At 40.7% G+C, this 23,727-nt stretch overlaps 2 protein-coding genes across 3 annotated transcripts in view; one reads left to right on the top strand and one right to left on the bottom strand.

Moving 5' to 3' along the window:
* The window catches only part of NSMCE2 (NSE2 (MMS21) homolog, SMC5-SMC6 complex SUMO ligase), a 234,437-nt gene extending 228,930 nt beyond the window's left edge, over positions 1-5,507 (bottom strand). Inside the window, exon 1 of the mRNA XM_060116041.1 lies at positions 5,409-5,507. The gene's annotated coding sequence lies outside the window, so the exon portion shown is untranslated. The remainder of the gene's footprint in view (positions 1-5,408) is intronic.
* A 143-nt stretch (positions 5,508-5,650) lies between these two features.
* WASHC5 (WASH complex subunit 5) overlaps positions 5,651-23,727 on the top strand; it is a 51,762-nt gene continuing 33,685 nt past the window's right edge. For both annotated transcript variants that reach the window (XM_060116119.1, XM_060116117.1), the window contains exons 1-9: positions 5,651-5,753; positions 9,327-9,637; positions 10,116-10,261; positions 10,942-11,026; positions 11,647-11,747; positions 13,800-13,992; positions 16,258-16,410; positions 18,061-18,174; positions 19,622-19,793. In XM_060116119.1, coding sequence (XP_059972102.1) covers positions 9,452-9,637; positions 10,116-10,261; positions 10,942-11,026; positions 11,647-11,747; positions 13,800-13,992; positions 16,258-16,410; positions 18,061-18,174; positions 19,622-19,793 — 1,150 coding nt within the window. In that variant the 5' untranslated portion in view covers positions 5,651-5,753; positions 9,327-9,451. The remainder of the gene's footprint in view (positions 5,754-9,326; positions 9,638-10,115; positions 10,262-10,941; positions 11,027-11,646; positions 11,748-13,799; positions 13,993-16,257; positions 16,411-18,060; positions 18,175-19,621; positions 19,794-23,727) is intronic.

The raw sequence follows: 23,727 nt of genomic DNA, 5'->3' as shown, positions 1-23,727 counted from the left end.
TGGTGTTTTGAATATGTGTGTTTTGGTGAAAGACAATATTTATTTACAATCTCACTTTATTACACCAAACAAGTTGGGATAGTTAACACAATATGAACACAAACATGCAATAAGATGGAAAATATGTAAATTCATAAAAATCAGGATCAAAAAACAGATTAAAGAGAAAACCAAGTACATGAGAAAATTTAGAATGTAATCATATAAGCTTTAGGATTCTTTATGATTCTACACAGCACTATATTTGTAAATACAAATTTGGCTATGAGATTTCCTGACAAGCAAAACAAAAAGTGAAAATTACAGAATTCTCTTTCTCCATAAAGTACGCCAAGAACTCAAGAAAAATAAGACTTTCCATGGCCATCAAGGCAGCATGGATCATCACGTATGAGATAATAAGAGTCACACTGAAAAATGTCCTTAACAATATTCTTACGATACAGCAATAGTAAGCTTCCGAGGACTGTTTCTTAGATTATGTCTCAGGGTAAGCTAAGGACAGGACACGTGTGGCAGATTCCAGCTCAGTGCCCACCAAACCCATTTCCTCTTCAACCTGCTCGTACAGCTAGACCACAGTTTGCAGCCTTCCTTGCAGTTACGTGTGGCAGTATGATTGAATTCAAGGCAGTGAAACAGAAGCCACTGCCAGGCCCCATCCATGAAAACGGCACTCTATCTCCACACTCCTTCCCATTTGTCAGCTTGAAACAGGCAAGCAATGACCTTAGAAGCCACACACTGAAGATAGAGAACCACCAAATGGAAGGAGCCTAGGTTCCTACTTCACTGCCTGGAGGAAAAGTGCCCACCAATCAGGTTCCATGCATGAAAGAAAAGGAAAACTTCAATTGTGCAAAGCCATTTAGATTTGGGGGTATACCTATTATAACACCAACTGTTACTCAAAAAATACAATCCTGCAAAGATCAAACGATATGGTTCAAGTATTCAGTTTTCTAGTCAATCTTGATTCTAGTGTAAGTCTAAATTGTCTAGAGCAGCAATGTCTAATAGAACTTCCTGCCATGACAAAAATGTTCTATAATCTCACTGTCCAATACAGAAGCTATTAGGCACGTGTGACTATTGATTAGCAGTGATTACTGAGAGTCATAATATAATGACTATTGATATGATTAGCGTGGCTGAGGAACTGAGTTTTAAATTTTATTTAATTTTAATCAATTTAAATTTAAATAGCCATATTGGAAGTCAACTACACTTTAAAAAAATAATAGTAACATATATCTACATGCATTAAAACAGATTTAGAAATCTTTTTATATTGATTACCAAAACTTAAAAAAAAAAGAAACTGTTATTCTTGGTACATATTTACATTCATTAATCAGTTTATTAGCCATATCCGTCTTTAATACTATGACACCAGTATTTTTCTGAAGATATATTATCTCAATGTGGTCTTATTATTTTAATTTGTCATAGAATTTCCCGCTATTCTCTTCAAAATTGCATGTCATGCTTATGAATGTGAAACTGTTGACACCTTCATATGACTCTTCTATGAAGACCATGAATTTTTTTAAATTGTGAAACACTACAGGTGCCAGGGAACCTGGTAATCTCAGAAGTAATGCTTCTAGATGGAGAATATTTTCTATTGTAATTTTTGAAATAGATATATGTAAATATTTCATCACTAGTATTTCTACATACTGTCTTTTTGCCTCTTTTCAAGCAACTCTGTTCAACAAATATTTTTATAAAACAAAATTTATGAAATAAGTTGCCTATTTATTATTCTTGTCAATGCTTTGCTATATTAAAATAATGCAAAATCAAAAAAAATTTTAAATAGCCACATGCACCTAATGGCTACTGCATTGGATAGCACTGTTCTGGAAACACAATTATCAAAGTGTATACACACACACACACATACACACACACCGAGGGTACGCCAGATGGAGTAAAGCCACAGTATGAACATGATATATCTTCCTGGAATATTAATTTTACTTAAAGATAACATGAAACACGTTTATATTAAAAATAAACATTAGTTACGTTATAGAGTAGAATATGGAGGTGATACTAGTAGGGGTTAACGACTAAAAACTCTAGTAGGGGTTAAACACTGTAGCCTCTGGAGCCAGACTACATGAGCTCGAAGCCTGATTTTGCCAATTAAGTAGCTGAATAACTTTAGGCAAGTTATTTAACCTCTCAATGCTTCACTTTTCCTTTCTGCAACATGGGCATGATCCAGTGCCAACTTCAAGGATTACTGGGAGGACTGAATGAGTTCATATGTATAACAAAACACTCAGAATAATGTCTGGCATATAATCTTTTAAAATGAGAGCAAATATTACCATCAAGTTAATCATACAATACTGTGAGCAGCAATACAGAAGAGTGCATAAGTGAACGGACCTTGGACACAAATGCCTGGAAATTCCACCTTGTCCACCCCAATTAAAACTGCATCACTCTGGTTGAGTTGCTTAACTTCTCTATCTTCAGTTTGCTCCCGTGTAAAAAGGAGATAATCACATCTATCTCACAGCATTATTGTAAGAATAAATTAAATTTTTTTTAATAAATTAATTAATTAATTTATTATTTATTTATTTTTGGCTGCTTTGGGTCTTCGTCGCTGTGTGCGGGCTTTCTCTAGTTGTGGTGAGTGGGGGTTACTCTTCGTTGTGGTGTGCAGGCTTCTCATTGCGGTGGCTTCTCTTGTTGCGGAGCACGGGCTCTAGAGCGCAGGCTCAGTAGTTGTGGCATGCGAGCTCAGTAGTTGTGGAGCAGGGGCTTAGTTGCCCCGTGGCATGTGGGATCTTCCCAAACCAGGGCTCGAACCCGCGTCCCCTGCATTGGCAGGCTGATTCTTAATCACTGCGCCACCAGGGAAGTCCCCTAAATTAAATTTTGTAGTTTTCTCAAACTTGTCTTATCTTAAGAATCAGTTGAAATACTTACTAAAAATACAGCTATTAATGGATACTATCTCAGACCTATTGAATCAGTCTCTAGTGGACACTGAGGAAACTGTATTTTTATGAAGCACCCCAAATAACTCAAGTATGGAGAACACTGAGGTAACTTTGTCCCCCCAAATTTATGTTTACCCTAACTCCCAATGTGATGATATATAGAGATGGAGCCTTTGGGAGCTGATTAAGTTTAAGTGAGGCGGGGAGCCCTCACAATGGGATTAGTGCATTAGAAGAGGAAGAGACACCAGGGTTTGCTCTCTCTGTTCACCACGTAAAGATACAGTAAGGTGGCTGTCTACAAACCAGGAAGAGAGCCCTCACCAGCATCCAACCATACCAGCACCATGGTCCCCAACTTCCAGTCTCCAAATCTGTGAGAAATAAATTTCTGTTGCTTAAGCCACCAGTCTATGGTATTTTTTTAATAGCAGCCTGAGCTAAGACACAATGTATATAAGGATTAATATAATCCAGGATAAATGCAAAGTGTCTACTACATGGGAGCGATCCTTATATGAATGCAAAATTCACATTACTCCAATGAAACTTTACACTTGCGGAGAGGTGGGGAAAACGTCCGTCTGTTAATTCTGCACTATCAAGAGGAACGACTCAGATCGAGGAGCAAAGAGAATGGCTGGAGGCGAAAGGTGGACTAAACGTACTTTTCCCTATTTCTCCCACTAAGTACAGCTAAGTACATAATTCACAGGACAGCCCCCCACAGCAAAGAATTATTTGGCACCAAATGTCAACAGTGCAGTGGTTGAGAAACCCTGGTTTAAACTAATCCCCTTTGGAGCCTTCCCCAGGTAACTGTCACTGTTTTGTTCTCTGTACCTATGGTCTCAAAGAAAGTTTAAAACAAGGTTATGCATTTCCTGAGCTTTTCCCTAGCATGTTATGTTGCCTTCCCTAATAGGCCTTGTCTTTGTCTGTTGGTGCTGCTGTAACAAAATACCAGACACAGTAACGTATAAACGACAGAAACATTTCTCACAGTTCTGGAGGATGGGAAGTCCAAGGTCAAGGCACCAGCATAGTCGCATTCTGGTGAAGGCCCTCTTCCGGTGATTCATGGCCAGGGCCTTCTAGCTCTGTATCTTCACATGGTAGAAGGGGCAAGGGAGCTCTCTGGAGCCTCTTTTACAAAGGTATTAAGGCTACTAGGAAGGCTCCATCCTCGTGACCTAAGCTCTTCCCAAAGGCTCTACCTCTTAATACCATCACACTGGCTTTAGGAATTCAACATATGAATTGGGGGGTGGGGGTAGGAAGGGGACACAAACATTCAGACCAGAGCAGGTCTATAAGATTCTCTGTAGGTGAGGCCAATTATTAGCTAATATAAAAATAAAAATACTCCTCTCATCTTTCTGTACAACAAGTGGTAAGTACAGAGCAAATAGTTTAGATACTGTGCTGACCTCCTTTAGATCCACAGGGCCCTATACAAGTTCAGCCATAGCTGTATCTTCTTTTTCAATACGCAAGGTTACATCTTTATGAAGCCCTCTCAGTTGCTTGTTCTCTCCATGCTACCACTATCCCTCTCTCTCCCTCTCCCCACCACCCCGTTCTATTTTAAAAACCATCATAACTACTTGCTCCCATATCTGCCACTCTTTCACCCTGGGAGCAAATTAAACTAGAATTCTGACAGATTCCACATTTCATAGAACAGTTCCTCACACAAAATAGGTGACCAGTAAAGATTTGGGAGAGTTACATTAATAACAGAAACCACCATTTCTAGGTTCCCTATAGCAAGCCATAAACTGGTGCCCCTACAATTCGTTCTCATTATCGTTAATCCTCACAACCATTTATAGGAGAGAAAAGGAAACTGACGCCCAGAGAGTTTATTTAAACGATCTGCCCAAGGCCCTGCTTTGAAAGCCGGCTCAAACCAGATTTATTTAGATCAAGAATTCATGATCTCACACTACTATATATAAAATAGACAAAACAAGGTCTTACTGTATAGCACGGGAAACTATATTCAATATCTTAATAACCTATAAAGGAAAAGAATCTGAAAAGGAATATATATATATATATATATATATATATATATATATATATACACATTTACCTGAATCACTCTCTCTCTATATATATATATATAATTATACATATATATTTACCTGAATCAATTTGCTGTACACCTGAAATTAACACATTGTAAATCAACTATATTTCAATACAAAATAACAAAAGAATTCGTGATCTTTGCCCCACACACATAGAGCCCAAGGATGGAGAGATGGCGTCTTGGAGAGGGAGGTAAACCGCCCCAGCCTCATTGCTGTGGCGTGAAAAGAACTAGGACCATAACACAGGTCCACAGACCGTAGCTCGGGGCACCGGCGGAGAGCCCGAGAGGGAGGCAACACCTCCCATCACCCTCCCCATCGCCATGCCCCGCTCTTGCCTCACCTGGCTGCCCGATGTAGCTCCGTCTGGCTGCGCCCGGACTTCCCACACCGGGACCCCCGACTACTTCCGTAACTCCCTTCCCCTGTCGCTGAAACGGCGAGCGCGGGCTCAGGCGTCATCAGTCTTCGCCGGCGAGTGGTCACATGACGCCCCGCCCCGCTCTCCGCCCCTTTGTCATGTGACGGCCGAGGGAGCGCCGGGCGGAAGTCGGGGTCCGGCCGGCTCTGGATAAGGGCTGGGGGTAGAGGGGGACCCCTGCGGAAACGGGGGGGTGGGGGCCGGAAAGCTGACTCCGCGCGCGACCGCCGGCCCTGCGCGTGCGCCCTGGCCCGGCCCGCGTGACAGGTGAGTAGCGTCGGTGTGCGCGCGCCCCCTCCTTCACGTCCTCCGTCCCCTCCCCCGCCCCAGGGCTGGGCCGCGCTGGCCGTGGTGGGGGCTTCTGCGGCATGGGGTGGGGTCTGGATGGGGGAACCGGGCGTGGAGGACTGAGGGTTTTCCTGGAGCTGCTGCTGCAGTCCAGGCTCTGCAGCTCCTCCACACAGGTGGAAACAATTTTCCACACCTCTTTGGCGCTTTAGTGATGTTCAGCTGCTTAGTCTGCATCTGATCCTTCCAAGTTTCCGGGAGCAATGTTCTGTGGACGTCGTGATTTCTCCATTTACTCTCCAGAAACCTGAGTGGTTGGTGGAAGCTTTTACGGTCTCACGGACCCGGGTTTGAATTCCAGTTCTACCACGGGCTGTGAGTTTGGGCAAGTCATTGCTCCTCTCTGCACCTTAATTCCCTCACCTATGTATGACATGCCAAAGTCCTTTGAATTTCAAAAAATAGTTTCGAGGGTCCTAATTTGTCTGTGGTCGTACAGTTAAAAAAACTAAAAAACACAGAGCCGGTAATGGAACCGGGTCTCCTGATTGATTCCAAGTGCGTGGAGCTTCCTCCAGCCTAGGAGATGCTGGGAGAAGGGGGAGAGAGAGGCTTTACTGCCTTTGCCCACAACAAGGAACACCTTCCGGTTTTTCTTCTTTCTTTTTCGGGATTCTCAGACTAGAGTGATTAGACTTATTTTAGAACTTTTCTGGAAGAGATATGCCGGTCACTTTTGATCAACAACCGCTATAGTTTGTCCCTGATAACGGATTGGTGGAGACCAGTGCTTCCTTCTTTATGGAACTGAGGTTTTGTAAAAGGATTAAAATAGATCAGTCTTCTTTTGTCCTCTGAGTAGGATAAAGAGTGGTTCTTCCCAGGGCAACTTAATTTTCAGATTTCAGTTCTGTACTCATTGGGTAATTGGTATGATGTTGCCATGCTTTATTCTTGAAAGCATGTTGTCTTCTGTCTAGGATTACTTTACAAACTAAAAATCACAATTCCATACCAAATTCTGGAAAGTGAAGTTACCACCACTTTTCTGGGTGCCTTGTAAAAACAAAATTAGGAAATTGAGTGGGATCTCTGGTTTCATTGCATGTCAAATAGTAAGAGAGCCTCTACTGAGAAAGCTGGTCTTTATGAGTTGTCTTCATCCCTAGCACCAGCAGAACCTCTAAAAGGAAGATTTGTTGGGGGCGGGGGAGAGATGAACTGGGAGATTAAGACTGACATATATACACTAATATGTATAACAGAGATAACTAATGAGAACCTGCTGTATAGTACAGGGAACTCTACTCAGTGCTCTGTGGTGACCTAAATGGGAAGGAAATCCAGAAAAGAGGGAATAGGGGATATATGTATACATATAGCTGAGTCACTTCTCTGAACAGCAGAAACTAACACAACATTGTAAAGCAACTATACCCCAATTAAAAAAGAAAAAGGAAGATTTAATATAGCTTCTTCTACCATGTTTATTTGCATCTCATTCTAGAGTGAATTTTTTTTTAATCTCAACTAAGTCTTAACATCTTCTATAAAGCCACCTACCTCTGAGTTCACTGCAACATGATTAAGCATCTTTAATTATGCTTCTTAGATTCTGTTCTTTAGGACCAGTTTTTAAGCCAACAGTGAGGCTATTTACCAAAGACTTTAGCCGAATAATATTTTAAAAGTCGCCCGCAGTGTAACTCTTAGGTAAAAAGGATTAAAATAAGACTTGGACACACAAGAATTTTGACTTAAGTCATTATCCCAGGCCTAAGCCTCCCTGACCACGTGCATGCAGGCCCCGAGTATATCTGTCTGTCTGTTTGTTGGGAAAGAAGGCAGGTCATGTTGCCTTGCTTTAAGCTGTTTTCTCTTTGGCCACATTGTCTGTCCTATCTTGGTATCCAAACGGTAGCAGTTAGACCTGTTCATCATAGCCTGCCCTCCTCTGAATTGAGCCTATAAAGTTTCATTCTCCTGAGACCCGGGTTAGTTTAGTGGTCTTCAGAGGACTTCAGGTGACTTTTGTTCTCATCTTCCTTTATTTTCTCACTTGTCTTACTTTCCAAGGCAGGCCGTTTCAGTGGGAAAAATGGAATGAAATTATCTGAAATTCAGCCTGTTAGAGATCAACATGGCTTAACAAGCAAGCATCACAGAGAAAACTGAACAGACTTGTTACTCATTTATGCCTTAATGTGTATTATACACAACCCTCATGAGAGAGAGTTCTGGACAGCTGTAGTGGCTTCTCAGTAACCTCTGCTATGGGACCCAACTCCACCTCCCCTATCTCTGCTTCTGTCCCTTAGTGCTTACTTGTAACCCCTTCCTGGAATGCCCTTCTCATAGATCACTATAGGTAAACTAACAAATTACCCTCAAACCTAGTGGCTATAAAACAATAAGCATTTATTGTCTTATTAATGTTTGTGGTCAGGAATCAGCTCTGTGGCTTAGCTGGGTGCCTTTGGCTCAGGGGCTCTTGGGAGGTTGCTGTGTTGTGAACACAAACCTGGGGTTGGGGGGATCCATTTTCCAGCTCACTCAAGTGGTGGTTGGCAGACTTCTCCATCGTCCCGAGGGCTCCTCCACAGGGCTGTCTCACAACCTGACATCTTGCTTCTCCCAAGACACACACGCTGGAAAGGGCTCCCAAGCCAGAAGTCACAGTCTTTTTTGCAATCTCATTTCAGAAATGGTATCTTTCACATCTGCCCTATTCCCTTCTTTAGATGGGAGACAGTCAGTCGCACTCAGGGAGTGAATAGGAAGGTGGAGGTCATTGGGGACCATCTAAGGGGCTATAGATACCCTTACTGCTTGATCCCTCACTTGCTTCTGGCCTCTGCTCAAATATCATCTTATCAGAGAGGCTTTTACAAACTCCTGTATGTAAAATAACACACGCTCCATCCCTTTGTCATGCTTTTCTTTACAGCGCTATCAAAGCCTGATATGTAATATGTTTATTTGTTTATCTCTTTCCCACTCCCAATAGTATGTAGGCTTCAGGAGAGGAGGAAGTTAGTTGTGTTCACCTGAGGACGGTAGCCTCAGGTCCTAAAACAGTGCTTGGCACATAGTAGGCACTGGGTAGATATTTGTTGAATAAGTGAATCTGTATCATTGGAAATGCTTTCACCTGCATATAATCCAGAACCCAATTAACATTAGGTAAACCATAAAAGCAGTCCATTTAACAAGGATTACAGAGGTAGGTAGTGCCACAGTTGAATCAAGGAATCAGTAACGTCAATAAGAATTTAGATTCTTTCCTTCCGGGATCAGCTACATCAAGTCTTTTCTCATGGAGAGAAGTAAATAAAGCGTTGAGAAAGAGGCCAAGAGTAGCAATTTAGCAAAGTCCCTCTACAAGGAAAACATGAAGAGTGGAAAATAAATGCCCTCCCTCCATATCAGAACTCATTATGTGTTATAAATTTTTTTCAGTGAGTTTGGAAGAAAAATATTGTGTGTGTGTTTCACACGGTTCCTTAAAAAAATGGAGATTTTCATACTTTTTTTATGGGGGGGGGGATACAGGTCCTTTAATGGAGCGGCCAGTGTATCTGCAGACCTGGTTTCATCTGATGATTTACAGACCCCAGCTCTGAAGCCAGTTACACATTTCCCTGTGGCCAGGCACAGAGTAGTTGATTATCCTCACGATGTTGGACTTTTTGGCTGAGAATAACCTCTGTGGCCAAGCAATCCTAAGAATTGTTTCCTGTGGCAACGCCATCATTGCTGAACTTCTGAGGCTCTCTGAGTTTATTCCTGCTGTATTCAGGTTAAAAGACCGAGCTGATCAACAGAAATATGGAGATATCATCTTTGATTTCAGCTATTTTAAGGTAATCTTCCTCAACAGCTTTTCTTACCAGTCTTTTCTACAAAAGCATGCTTTCTTTGGAAACCAGGAGACTCTGAGAGGTTAAGTAATTATGGAGAAAGAGTTAAAAAGAAAAGCTTTTCAACCAAATTTAGTGTCAGCCAACTTTAAAATAATATAAACATACTGTGTGGAAGCCCTAACACAATATAATCAAATTTTAAAAAGATAACTTTGGTATAATGTATTTCACATTGAAGTACCCCACACTTAAAAGCATGTCAATTGTGGTTGCAATTCAAGTCCATTTCTTTCAAAGGGATTTTATATCTGTGCTTCTGATGTCTTCATTACTTTCTGTTCCACTGCTTTCAATTTTTGATATCCCTTTTGAGGCATAAGAACAAATTTTTAAAAGACTGTTTTGAAATTGTTACCAGTAATTCTATTGGTTTGTGACTCTTTTCTTGATGTTTCACATAAATGTGTTTTCTTCTTAGGGTCCAGAATTATGGGAAAGCAAACTGGAAGCTAAGCCAGAGCTACAGGATTTAGATGAAGAGTTTCGGGAAAACAACACAGAAATTGTGACCAGATTTTATTTAGCATTTCAAAGTGTGCATAAATATATTGTAGACTTGAACAGGTATTGACTAATTTAGTCATAGCTTATTTTGATAGTAAATAGTGGAGAGGGAGAAGGGATGGACTAGAAAGTGTATATCTTTCTGAGTTACTAAGAAATTTACTAGCTTATACCGTGGATAATTGTCTTTTCCTTCCTGTGGCACTAGTCATCTTAAGTATTTTAGAGTTTTAATATAATTTCCTGCTCTTGTTAAGTATTATAATCATCTTGCTTTGTACCAAGTCAGTTGGCTTTCAATCTTGATCCTAATTTAGTTTATTATATATGAGAAGTGAAAAAAAAAAGACCTTATTTTTGTAGCATTGGTAACCATAGCCTTCCTTCTTATCCCTGACCAGACAATATTGTCTTCCTTCTAGCCCTTAAGAATTCATTACTCGTTAGCTTTTAAACTAACTAGTCCATGTTTTTATGCCATTATTCCCAAGATATCTGTAATTCATAAATCAGGACTATGGAATATTCCTTTTACTTGGAGTGGCCATAAATAATCTGTGGCCCTGATCACTATGAGTTCCTGCTCACAAATCTATTCCTAAGAGCATGAATGGCCACAAACTATTTGAAGGCCAGAATGCCTGCTATCTTGCCTAATCTTTTAAAAATCTTTACTGTCCTTCAAAGATATTAACATTTTTATTATCAATGAATAACTTGCTCTGGGGTTTCATTTCTAGATATCTAGATGAACTCAATGAAGGTGTTTATATTCAGCAAACCTTAGAAACGGTGCTTCTCAATGAAGATGGAAAACAACTTCTAGTAAGTAGTAGTGACCATTTAAAATTAAAAAATCAAGAATGTCAAACTTAGCATTACTTTTTTTTCCTGTAAGTCACAAATACATACAGTGTATCCTTCTTTAAGGAGAAGCAAAATAAATTGATAATTATCTTCTAACTGGCAGGTCTCTGTCTGAATTTAGAACATAGTACACTTTGAGCAGAGCTACAAGTGAATAAAGATTATGTACAGGTTATGAGCTTCCTCAGTGTAACAATCCTATCTTCTTTATCTTTTGCATCTCAGACATCTAACCTGGTACCTAGTACATCATGATCACTTAAGAAATGTTTGTTAAATAAGTGAATGACTTATTATGTATTCATAATGTTGGGATTCCATTTTGGTATCCCAAGCAAAATATGAAAAATAGACCAACTGAAAGATAGTCATTGTAAATTAAACTTTATTTTGCATAAACTTTTCAAAGCTCATTCTGTACAGAAGGTGAGAACCCTTTGGGGGGAACCTGCATTCTCCTTGTAATATAAAGTTTTTAGGAGGAACCAGAGCAGAGTGATCCTTTTACACATTATCAGCTTCACTCTATAAGCATGTGTACTCCTGTGAACTTGGCTATTGTCTTTTTCTCATCATAGTGTGAAGCACTGTACTTATATGGAGTTATGCTCCTGGTCATCGACCAAAAGATTGAAGGAGAAATCAGAGAGAGAATGCTCGTTTCTTACTATCGATACAGGTATCCCTGGGCTAAGACTACACCCTCCAAAAGCACTGCTATTGGTAAAGTACAGTGTAGGTTTCCATCCTCCTTTTATTGTGAACAGCAGCAATATGATCTAGAATGCAAAAGTGTAAGATTCTCATCACTTCTAAGTATAATATATAATGTAGAAATATAACAATCTGTGTTTTATATCATCATTATAATAGATGATTATATGTCATATAATCTAGTATATATAGAGTAATTTATTATAGATTATTAGAGATATATAGCTTATCATATCCATCATGATACCTCAGTTTTTTTTAAAAGGAATGTGAATTTTCCTTACCTGAAAGATAAATTTGGGAATTTTGGAAGTCTAGTGAATTTTTTTTTTTAAGTTTTCAAATACTACTCCTTGGCAGATGTAAGGAAATGAATGAGTTTTCTGTTATCATTTTCAGGTTGATACATTTTGAAAAGTTATCATTCAGGGCCAGGTTGAAAGTGAATTCTTACCCATGTATATGTAGAACCAAAAACAGAACAAACAGTAACACACATCCCAACCATGTGTTATGTGTGTCTTTACAGAGCTATGACTTCAAGAAGCAGGGTCTTAAAAACAGGACCCACCTTAACCAGCTGTGATTTCAGTCCCTAACCTACAGTTTTCAATTTGTTAAATAAATGAGTCAGAATCTGGACACAGGGTCAATGTCAGAAATAATCAAGATTCGGGGAAGAAACAGTCAATAAGCAGGAGTCAGGAACTTGGGCTAAAGATGTGCAGGCTAGAATTAACATTTTCAAACTTACAAATTAGGACAAAATAAATAGGGCAAAAAGGCAGATCCTCAGCAGAGAGGGATTGTTTGGGGATGTTGTATTTTCAGCCATACTTGGTACTGTTGCCTTCTCAGCAGTAAATTAGGCTACTCAGCTAGCCTGTTCCTTTAGCTTTATCAGGATATGAGGAGAGTATCCACCAGCATGCGTAATTCATTCACATCACTTTGACCATAAGCTGTTTCACCATCCATGTTTTTTAAAATGGGCTATGAATGGTCTTGCCTCTATTTCTGAAAGTATGTGGAAAAACAAAAACAATAAACAACGTGAAGAAGAAGAAAAAAATCTGCTAATCAAGCCCAGCTTTGACAATCCGGCTTTGTCCCTTAGGGTATAATGGCTAATTCATTAGAATGTGAGGATCCGCTACTGAAGAGACACTGAACAATTACAAGTCAGAGCAGTAGTAAAGGAGATTCTTACATCAGATAGGAGGTCATCTTCAAGTCTAAGATTGAGTCTCTTTGGGGGATTACTACTTCAAGCCACCAGAAAAATCACAGACGTTCTGCTTAAATCTCTGTAGAAGGTACATCTTGCCAAGAAAAACCAGTTGGTATATCCCACTTGAAAATGATAGCTTTTAAAAAAATTATTGTTTAAATTTATGAAAATTGGTAAAGGTTCACATTCTTTATCCACAATTTTGAAATCCAAAGAACTCTGACAAAAATATATGAACATACACACATGCACAACATGCATACAGACTAACGACGTTGGCAGCAAACCTGACCTAACTTGAAATCTTTTGGAGTCAGCACCTGACTGGAGCAGACATGAGGCTATAGACAGTCTTCACTTATCTCACTTGTGTGAATGTTCATAAATTTTAATGTAGAAATATTAATATATCTTGATCATGGAATGCCATCTAAGACCCTGCTGGAGTATTATATTATACATGATATATGTATCATATTACTTTCTTATATTTGAAAAATGCTGTATTCTGAAACAAATCCAGCCCCAAGGATTTTGGGGAAACGGATCATGGACCGTCACATAAAACTGTACATACATGCAGGAACCCATTCTATCAGTTTGGTATATTACAACAGGCTTTTTGAAAATATAATTATGAATTTTAGGGATATAAATTGGCCTACAGTCATATCTAAAATTATATAAAGTCAAGTTATACTGAAATTCTTCTGCTTTGCTGGACTTTGCATTTCTAATATATGCGGTTTCTTTGGCCCTTTATTCCCCATTGTGAACATGGCTCAGTGCTGCTCGATCTTCTGCTGATTCGAATATGGATGATATTTGTAAGCTGCTTCGAAGTACAGGTTATTCCAGCCAACCAGGAGCCAAAAGACCACCCAACTATCCTGAGAGTTACTTCCAGAGGGTGCCTATCAACGAGACCTTCATCAGCATGGTCATCGGTCGGCTAAGATCTGATGATATTTACAACCAGGTGGGGATTAAGTCTATTTTGACATCTCTCCTAATAGTTTAAAAGACTGATTTTGCCTTCCTCCTCAATTGCTCCTTTCTTTTCTCCTTCCTCAAAAGAGTAAAAGCAGCTAGAAACTATTTAAAACTTTCCGAGTTGTGCCTTGGAATTGTTAAGGAAAGAGGGATATTAATTAGGGCAGAATTAGAGATTTCAAGGAGGAGATGAGATTTGAGCTATATTTGGAAAGAAGATGCATTCTTTTGGGCATTCAGTTAAGAAATGCTTGCTGAGTGTGCAGTATGTGGCTGTCCGTGTGCTTGGTGCTGGGGATCCATTGCTGAAGAAGGCAGGCCCTGGTCCCTACTTATGAGCTTGTAGCTGAAGAAAGAAGACAGACAAAAGAATTCCAGTAAAGCCAGATGGGTGTTATCTTAGGGGAAGCGCAGAGTGTTGTGAAGCATGTGACAGGGGCAGCAAGGTTGCAGCAGGTAACAAAGGGGACGTCCAGGCAGCCCAGGCAAATGAGGCAGCATGAGCAGGGTTGGAAAGACTCACTTTCGTCTCCAGGGTGTGTGTCATTCACTCACTCAAAATGGTACCAGAGGAAGTTACCATTGGACTTCATTTTCCTAAAGAAAACATCATTTTACGTATTATATATATTTTTTCTTCCTAGAAGAGAGTAAAGAGTTGGACCTATGACAACTGGATATCCTTTATTACAGAGCACACCTGTTCTCTACAGTTCTTAGGTAGCCTGCTAGGTTTTTGTATGAACATGTTAAGTGTAAATAAAGAGGTTTTGGTTATTTGTTTTGTTTGGTTTTTTTAAGACAACTCAAAATGAGGAGCTACCTGCACATACCAGGTCTCCATAATATTTGTTGCCATTTATTGAGAATTCAACATGAACCAGAATCATAGGAGGTTTTTTTTGAACACTGTTTTCTCTATTTTTCACAATAATCTTTCAAAATAGACAGCACTATCCTCATGTTGCTGTTGAGAAAAATAAGGTTTCGAGAGTTTACATAATTTTCACAACATCACATAAGTAGGCAGCGGAACCATAATTTGAATGCAGGCCTGTATGACTTCAAAGCCCACGCTGTTTCTTCACTGCCTCTCGTTAACCCTTCTGTTAACCCTCCTGCCTCTTAGGCGGTCCATTTGGTCCATGTCTCAAGGCAGTTTTCAATTTTTCCTTGCCCCGTGACCTCTAGTAACACAGGGGTTGAGCTGTGGTTGTGCTGTGTGTCCACCCCTCTCTCTGCCCTCCACCTCCTCTGTCCCTAGCTGATTGGACCAGGGCCAGTCACTTGACCCAAGATGGATCAGATTCCCTGTCTCCAGGTAATTTGGAATTGGGCCTGAGAAACAATTTCTGGACATGGGTTTACCCACAACATGCAAGACTTGGAGTTTGGGCAGCCTCATTCTGCCATGTGATGGAGAACAGTCTGGAGAGAGAGAAAAGTTGAGCAAACACATCCAGGGGAGAAACAGTGAAGGCTTTCTGGTTCGAAGCTCCAGGCCCGTCCCAAGACCTGACCACATTCCTGCCTGTGGGCTCCATGAGACATTGCTGTGTCTGTCCTTGTAATAATTTCCTCCCTTTCTGCTCATGGTCCTCGAGGCACTATGTACTACGTGGAGCCAGAGATTCCTAATACATGAGGCAATGGAGCCCTGGGACTCAGCAGCATATGAAAGACAGAAGCAGAGCACAAGGCATGCAGACTGAGAAGAGAGAGTGGTGTCTGGGAAACCAAAGGAGGAGAGAATTTCACTCCTCAGAGAATTTAAGTGAGAGTGCTAAAAAGAGTCCATTGAGCTAGCTGACTGTGAGGTTATGAGAGGCCTTGGGGAGTTCCATGGAGGTGATGGTGGAGATCAAATGTCAGTGAGTTGAAGGATAAACAGGAAGTGAGAGCACCGGTGAGTGTGGAATCCGTCAGTTCTAAGAGCTTGTCTGTGATGGGAGAGACTCAGAAGTGGACAACTAGTGGGAGACGCAGGGTTACATTTTTTTAAATTTTTTTAGGGAAAAGAGAATTGCAGCAGAGTCAAGGAGAGTCAAGAGAATGTCATGTGGCTAGAGATAAGAAAGAAGGTCCTGGTTCCCAATGCCATAATCTGAGAATTGTTTCCAGTGCCCGGGATCCTCAAAGGAGACGGACTTTTGAGAGGCTGATGCGTCCTAGAACTAGGTCATTTATTTGGCACATGTAAGTTCAGCTGTTGCTAACATCTGCCTCTCCTGGTCTGGTCTCTGTCTTGCAGGTCTCAGCGTATCCATTGCCAGAACATCGGAGCACAGCTCTGGCAAATCAGGCCGCCATGTTGTATGTAATTCTCTACTTTGAGCCTTCCATTCTTCATACCCATCAAGCAAAAATGAGAGAGATAGTGGATAAATACTTTCCAGATAATTGGGCAAGTATTGCTATTAGTCTTTTTTTTCTCTATGATAAGCTTGCTGGAGAACTGATTTTTCCATTCTTTTGGCCTGTAATCCAAAGGTCATAATGTTGAAATAATGAAACATAAACTCACTTAAGTAAAATTACTTTAAGCCTGTCGAGAATTTTATAAATCAGGAAGGAATAAATCAGTCAGTAAAATTTCCTGAAGCTTCCATTTGTGGTTTTTTTTTCTTTAAATGGATAGCCTCAAGGTAAAACCTCGTGTTAAAATGTATCTCGCTTTAGCTACTGAGATTCAACTAAGTTACATAAGCATTTCTTTATTTTTTTCTATTTTATGAATCTAAGCTAGCAGAATTTATCTAATTTGTCACTTTGTGAATAGGAATTGCACATTTATAGTAAGTTTTATTTATAAGCTAACGTTGATGGGGCCAAGGTTTACATTACTGCAAGGATGTGCTTGTAACTTTTTAAACATTATTTCACTTAAAAATATGAATTCTTGGGCTTCCCTGGTGGCGCAGTAGTTGAGAGTCTGCCTGCCGATGCAGGGGACACGGGTTCGTGCCCCGGTCTGGAAAGATCCCACGTGCCGCTGAGCCTGCGCGTCCGGAGCCTGCGCTCCGCAACGGGAGAGGCCACCACAGTGAGAGCCCCGCGTACCGCAAAAAAAAAATTAATTCTTAAAGGTTTAAGATTGACATTGTACTTAATATGTATGAACTGTTTTCTTTGCACATAGAGGTTTTAACAGAGTACAGTGAATTGGATCACATTCTCAGGGAGCAGATTTTATTTCACTTCTTACCAGCTATTATGAGGGCCCTGAATGAGGAGCTTTGCTGGTGAGAAGAGCAGCCTACAATTAGGAGATGATGCTTCCTATCCACAAACGAATCATATGCGTGTGCTGGGAGTTGAGTAGCCAAGAGGAAAGTTCTGAGAGTCTGGCTTCGTTTGCCTAAGCTTAACAAAGAGGTTCTGTCCATAATGCTATACTCAGAAACACTTTTAGTATTAAGGAAGGTCAAAGTCCAATTACATGATACTTACAAGATACATTCCTGAAAAAGCACCCTGGCACACTGAAAATAAAGGATTTTTTAAAAATAAATAAATAAAATAAAAGATATTCCAGACAAATGCCAACCAATAAAAAGCTAGTGAGAAAATATTAGACCACAAAGAGTTTTAAAGCAGAATATTAATAGGGATAAAGAGGGACTGCATGTAATTTTAAAAACAAATGTGAAACACAATGCCACTCTGCTCACAGAGATTTGGGGGACAAGTTTAGTTTAAGAGTGTAAAGGTGAGATGAAAATGTTTGGGAAAACCACTACTCCAGTCAAAGTGTCTACTTTTCTTTCCCCTTTCAATTTTGTTCATCTAGGAATCTTACACACAGCAGTTTGAAAGGAAAACCTTGTTTTAGTTATTTTCCCATGAATAGCAAGATTTAATAGTCACTCTTGTTCCCAAGTGCTCATAAGGAAAACCGCTTCCCCGTATATTTGGAAAATCTTGGTTTTTCACTGGAACGGCATTTAAACTTGAAGGAGTGGGTGTTGTCTCCTATAACTTTGTATTTTCCCAGCCCCTTGCCTTGAAGCGAGTAGATATTTAACAAATACTGAACGATTGTCTCCTCTTGCAGGTAATTAGTATTTACATGGGGATCACAGTTAATCTAGCAGATGCTTGGGAACCCTACAAAGCTGCAAAAACTGCTTTAAACAATACCCTGGACCTTTCAAACGTCAGAGAGCAGGTAGGTTCTGGCTAATCGGGAGGATTCTCAAACAACTGCACACCAGCTTTAATGGCGTAGGAAATGAGCTAAGTAGATTTCCTAAGTGATTTGGAAAATGCCCACATAGACATTTTAGTGCAATGATTAATGAAAGGTGAATTTTGCACATCGGAATAAGAGAGGTAATTGTAGATTTTTAATTTATGTGGGCTGTATAAATTGGAGACTTGGATCCTGAGGAAGATTCAACACCCTAAAATGAACCAGTGTGACATCTGGCCCCAGGTGACTTCATTTACTCCTGCTTAAAGACTGTGTCCTCATGGACAGAGCTCCCTTCACTAGTAGCTAGAATTTTAATGTTTTCATCAGTAGGATGAGTGTTGAAGACGGTAACTGGATGTGGACAATATACCCTTTCACTGTAATTTAAGCTCATCATTTCGGGTGTGTGAAGTAAGCAACAAGACTAAAGACAGGCATCTCCTTAAAGTTGAAATGGCTTTATTCTGTCTCTGATGAGAACCCAGGGCAAAAGGAAATAAATACCTGAGTAAACAGAAGAATCAAAATAAAATCTTTTTATTGGGGAGCATACTTGATATTTCTAAACAGTGATTATCTTAGCCTATCTGTCTGAGTTTTTGAGTTTCCAAACGTGCATAGAATAATACTGACTCAAGGAACTTCAGCATGTTTTATTCAAACAAATTGAATTCCATAAATAATGCACAAAATAATTTCAGTTTTGGCACATCCCCTAGAAATATATTAAAGAAAGTGGCACTCCCATATTTACTGACCTCAGAGCATTAATTTTTCATGACTAAAATTCCTTTCCAAAATCACATCTTCTCGTTCGTGACATTACAAGAAGTTCGTCCGAGGCTTCCAGTGCCACATCTTGTGGTTGTTTTAAACTAACCTGACTAGGTTAATGATGTTTACCATTTAACTCTTGCTTTAGGTAAAGCAGAATGACCAAATTTCCAAAAAGGCTGGTCAGTTTTGATACGCTGAGATGTATTTCTTTTGTTAAGCTTTTATACGTAGAAACTCACCTTTTGAGTATTTCTGCCCTGCCTTGTTTGTCGAGGAAGAAACGGTCAATTTAGCTTCTGCCTTTGTGTCTCTTTCCATCCAAGTTACGAATAGAAGTGACACCAGGAGCCACCGACTCCAGTTCTCCAGTTTACGTTTGAAGAGACCAGTACTCAGAGGTTAAATCCAAAGTCACACCAATATTTCTAGATGTTAGTCTCTCAATTCTAAGTCCAGTGCTCTTTTCAAAAATATCCAATAAGCCACTTGCCTTTGAGCCTTATCAAGTACAGTCCGTGTGCTGTTTGTCTCATATAGAAATGTTATTGTTTGTCAAGGGATTCTTTTGAGTGTGATTCACTTTCAAGGTAAGTGATTCTCTCTTTCTCTGAAATGTAATTCAGTTTTTTTTTTCTTTTCACAGGCAAGCAGATACGCTACTGTCAGCGAAAGGGCGCACGCACAAGCGCAGCAGTTCCTGAAAGAAGGTTGTTTGAGGGAGGATCTGGTTCTGGATAACATCCCGAGGCTTCTGAACTGCCTGAGAGACTGCAATGTCACCATTCGATGGCTGATGCTTCATACCGCAGACTCAGGTAACGCACGAGAAGGTGTGACCATCTGTATTCATCCATATAAAGGCGTCCGAACCCAGATCTGCTGCATGATGCAAAGTGGTTTAGCCCTTCAGTGAGAATCAAGCTGCTTTTCTAAGTTAGTCATTTTTGTGTCAATTTGGATAAAGCAGTGGCCCACCTGAACAGCCCCTGTGTCAGGTCCTGTTAGGTGCTTGGGAATATGAGGAAATTTACCTCCCAAGTTTGAGGAGCTTGTCACTGGTCAGACTGAGGAGATCGGATGTCTGCTTATGAAAAAGTATAGCTGCAGATCTGTAGTAGGCAGAATAATGGCTTCCCACCCCACCCTCCCAAAGATGTCCATGGCCTAGTCCCTGGAACCTGTGGGCATGTTATATTACATGGCAAGGGGGGATTCAGGTTGCAGATGGAATTCATGTTGCTAATTAGCTGACCTTAAAGAAAGGAGATTATCCCAGCGGGCCCAGCATAATTGCAAGTATCCTTAAACTGGGATATCCTTAAACTGGACTCTTCTGGAAGCAGAAGAGTCAGAACTAGACAGATGGCATCATGAAAAAGACTCAGTAGACCATTGCTGGCTTTAAAGATGGAAAGGGCCACAAGCAAAGGAGTACAGGCAGCTTCTAGATGCTGGAAAAGACAAAAAAAACTTTGCCCCTGGGGTTTCCAAAAAAAAAAACACAGCCCTACTGCTACCTTGATTTTAGCCTAGTGAAACCCATTCCGATTTCTCACCTCTGGAACTATGAGAGAATAAATCTGTGTCATTTTTAAACCACTGAGTTTATGGTAATTTGTTACAGCTGCAATAGGAAACTAATACAAGGGCCAAGGCAGCACCTAACAGCCAGATGTGTAAAATAGTTGGTAGGATTTGAGTGTAGAGCCCCGAGCAGAAGAGAACCATTGCTTGGGGTAGAAGGGCAGAGGTGGTCTAACAAGGCTCCGCGGAGGAGACAGGAGCTGACTAGCCCTTGATAGGACTTTACAGTAAAAAGCAGAAGAAATTCTAGTCTGGGGAAATGATGGAAGAAAAGTATGGTTTTGGAAGGACAGAAAAACATGGCTCCACTTTGCTGAGGAGCTGGCTAGACCCGGGTGCTTAATTATGGTAGATGGGGTCTTAATCTTTTTTGGGTCATGATCCTCTCTGAGACCCTGTTGGCCATCAGGCTCAGGAGCTTTTCTGCCGCACGGCTTTCAGAATCTTAGTTCCCCAACCAGGGATTGAACCCGGGCCTGTGGCAGTGAAATTGCAGAGTCCTAACCACTGGACCGCCAGGGAATTCCCTAAGCCCATGAGTTTAAAACCCCTGGTTTAATAGTAGAAAATTAAGTAGGTTGGACTAATACCTGAGCTTATTCGGAGCTGACGCAGTCCTCATACTTAGTAAATGCTCGATCAATACTAATTACTAAAGAGTTCCCTCACCCAGAGCCGCACACTCCTTCCCCTAAGAGTGGTGTCATTCAGCAGCTCTGGAAGGCCAAGCCTCTGCTTTTTGTTTTTCACTCAGCTAACTTTTCTCGAGCACCTACCCTGGTCCCACTTTCAACACCTCCTTGTTCTTTCAAGTAAGACTGTGTCTGTCAAAGAAAAACTGTCCACGCCAGATAATCCTGCAGCCTACCTCAGTAACATGGTAGCCCCGTCTCCCAAACCCTCCAGGCTAGATGCCCTTGACACTTCCTCTAGCTACCCCCTGTCTCCGCATCCTGTGAGTGGTCAGCAGTGAGAACAGCAGGTGGACTTCCTCATCCTTCATCTCTTTGAAAACCTGGAATTTCTCTTCAGCCTTCTCTCTTCACACCAGAAGTTTCCAGCTTCTTAAATCTTTCCCACAAATGCTGCTTTCCAGTTTTGTTTTGTTTTGTTTTGTTTTTTTCATCATTTCGATTCTTGGCCTGGATCTCTCTCCAACTTACAGTTTACTCTCAGCATGAATACAGGGCCACATCATCTAGTGGACTAGTCTTTAATTAGTCGAGTTTATGTTTAACATGAAATCCAGTCCTAATTTGAGGATTTTACTACATTGACTCAGCTTGTAATCTTCTTTACCAAAAGTCTTACATTCTGAAGCATATAAACAACTCAAGCCCTCTCTTTATCCTGTCATAAAGGCAACTGTGGGTTTCTAGTGACTCAGCCTCCTCTTTGTCTTCTGGACAACTGTGCCTGACAGCCGTGCCTACGTTCTGGAAGCCAGTGGTCTCCTGGATTTGTGCCCCTGCCAGGGACAGCCTCGGCTTGCCAGGGTTCTCTGCTTTTCTCTCTGGCCACATCTGTTTCCATTTCTGAGCCGGCAATTGTCTGACCTGATTGCACAAGGTCAGAATTTACAGGAATCAAATGATTTGCCTATCTGGTTGTGAGTCATATGTGGGAAAAGTAACTGCTTATTTAGCTTTTATGGTGTTTTGGCCATGGCGTGCAGAAAAGAAGGCACAGATTTCTCATATTCCCTCCTGTTAACTCTCTGCAGCTAATTGTTAATGCACAGTGATGTCTCCTGTGCAAAAATGAAAGCAAATTAGTATCAGAAGATTTCTTGTTGAATTAGAGTTAATATAAAGACAAGTGGAACTCCTTCCAAGTTTGGGGGTTTTTTTCTGTTTTTTTTAAGTTAGGCAAACATGAAGCTGAAAAATTGTCTCTGTGTGATCAATGTCATCAGTGCCAATATATTTCTTCCTAGGGAGTTCTGGAGAATGCATGGTAAATCAGGACTCTGCAGTTTCCTGTGAAAACTGAGCCCTCCTCCAGGTTGTCAGGAGTCTCCTTCTGACGGAGTAACTTGGAAATCAATATGTAAAATAACCTTGCTCAGGCTTCACCGTGACTGAAGCACCAAAAACAGCACTGACATGTGCTCAGAAGGCATGGTCGTTCTGTACATGCCGAACCTCCTAAGATGCTGATGGGAGGGCTTGGAAAGCGGGAATAAGCACGAGTGATATTAGAGCAACTGTCAGGGTCCTTGTACCTTATCAGCTGTGAACTTTCTGACAGTGTTTATTGTCTTAAAGTTTTTATCTTGACTTTATTTGCAATCTAAGTAGCTTTTACTTGTAAACATTTTACCTTATCCTATTTTCTTTTTCTTTCTTACATAATAATTGACCCCATAAACCAATTTCAGCAGATATCAGCATTTTTTATCCTATATACTTTTTTAACATAATGTTTATTTTAGTTGAAATGATTTAGCTTGGCAACCGAGAGGCTGACCAGGGAATCAAGACATCTGGTGTCTTATCCCTGGGTCATCACTGCCTAATTTTGTGAACTTGGCCTAGTAGCCATAAGCTCTCTGGGTCTAGGTGGTGGATAATCCAGGAAGCTCTGAGTGCCAGTCATGCCTTTACAAAGAGCAGAATGGTCTCAGGTCTGGTTCTTCCTGTTTGGAGGTGCCACATCTTTGTGTGGGTAACCCTGCTTCCCTGATGTATCAGTGGTCCCCAAGACCACCCAGGTTCAATGCTTTACTAGACTCAGCATATAGTAGTATTTATGGCTATGATTTGTAATAGGAAAAAGATAGAAAGCAAAATCAGCAGAGGGAAAAGGTGCCTGAGGTGAAGTCTAGAGGAAACCAGGCACAAGCTTTTAAGAGTTCTCTCCTGATGGAGTCACACAGGATGCATTTAATTCCCCTAGCAATGAGTTGTGGCAGTATGTGTGAAATGTTGTCAACCAGGGAAGCTCATTAGAAACTCAGTGCCCAGGATTTTATTGGGGGCTCATCAAGGCAGCCTCTACCTGGCAGGTAGCAAAATTCCAAACTCCCAGAGGAAAGCAGGTGTTCATAATAAACCACATTGTACAAAGACTTAAAGCATGGTGGGCCACTCTTACCAGTTCTCAAAATGGTGGGAACTCTTCCAAAATCCAAATTCCCTAATGCCAGCCAAGAGCCGGCCTTGC

This window comes from Mesoplodon densirostris, chromosome 13 (genome assembly GCF_025265405.1).
Source record: "Mesoplodon densirostris isolate mMesDen1 chromosome 13, mMesDen1 primary haplotype, whole genome shotgun sequence".
In the NCBI taxonomy this organism is placed as follows: domain Eukaryota; kingdom Metazoa; phylum Chordata; class Mammalia; order Artiodactyla; family Ziphiidae; genus Mesoplodon; species Mesoplodon densirostris.
This window is presented reverse-complemented; position numbering and strand designations above follow the sequence as displayed.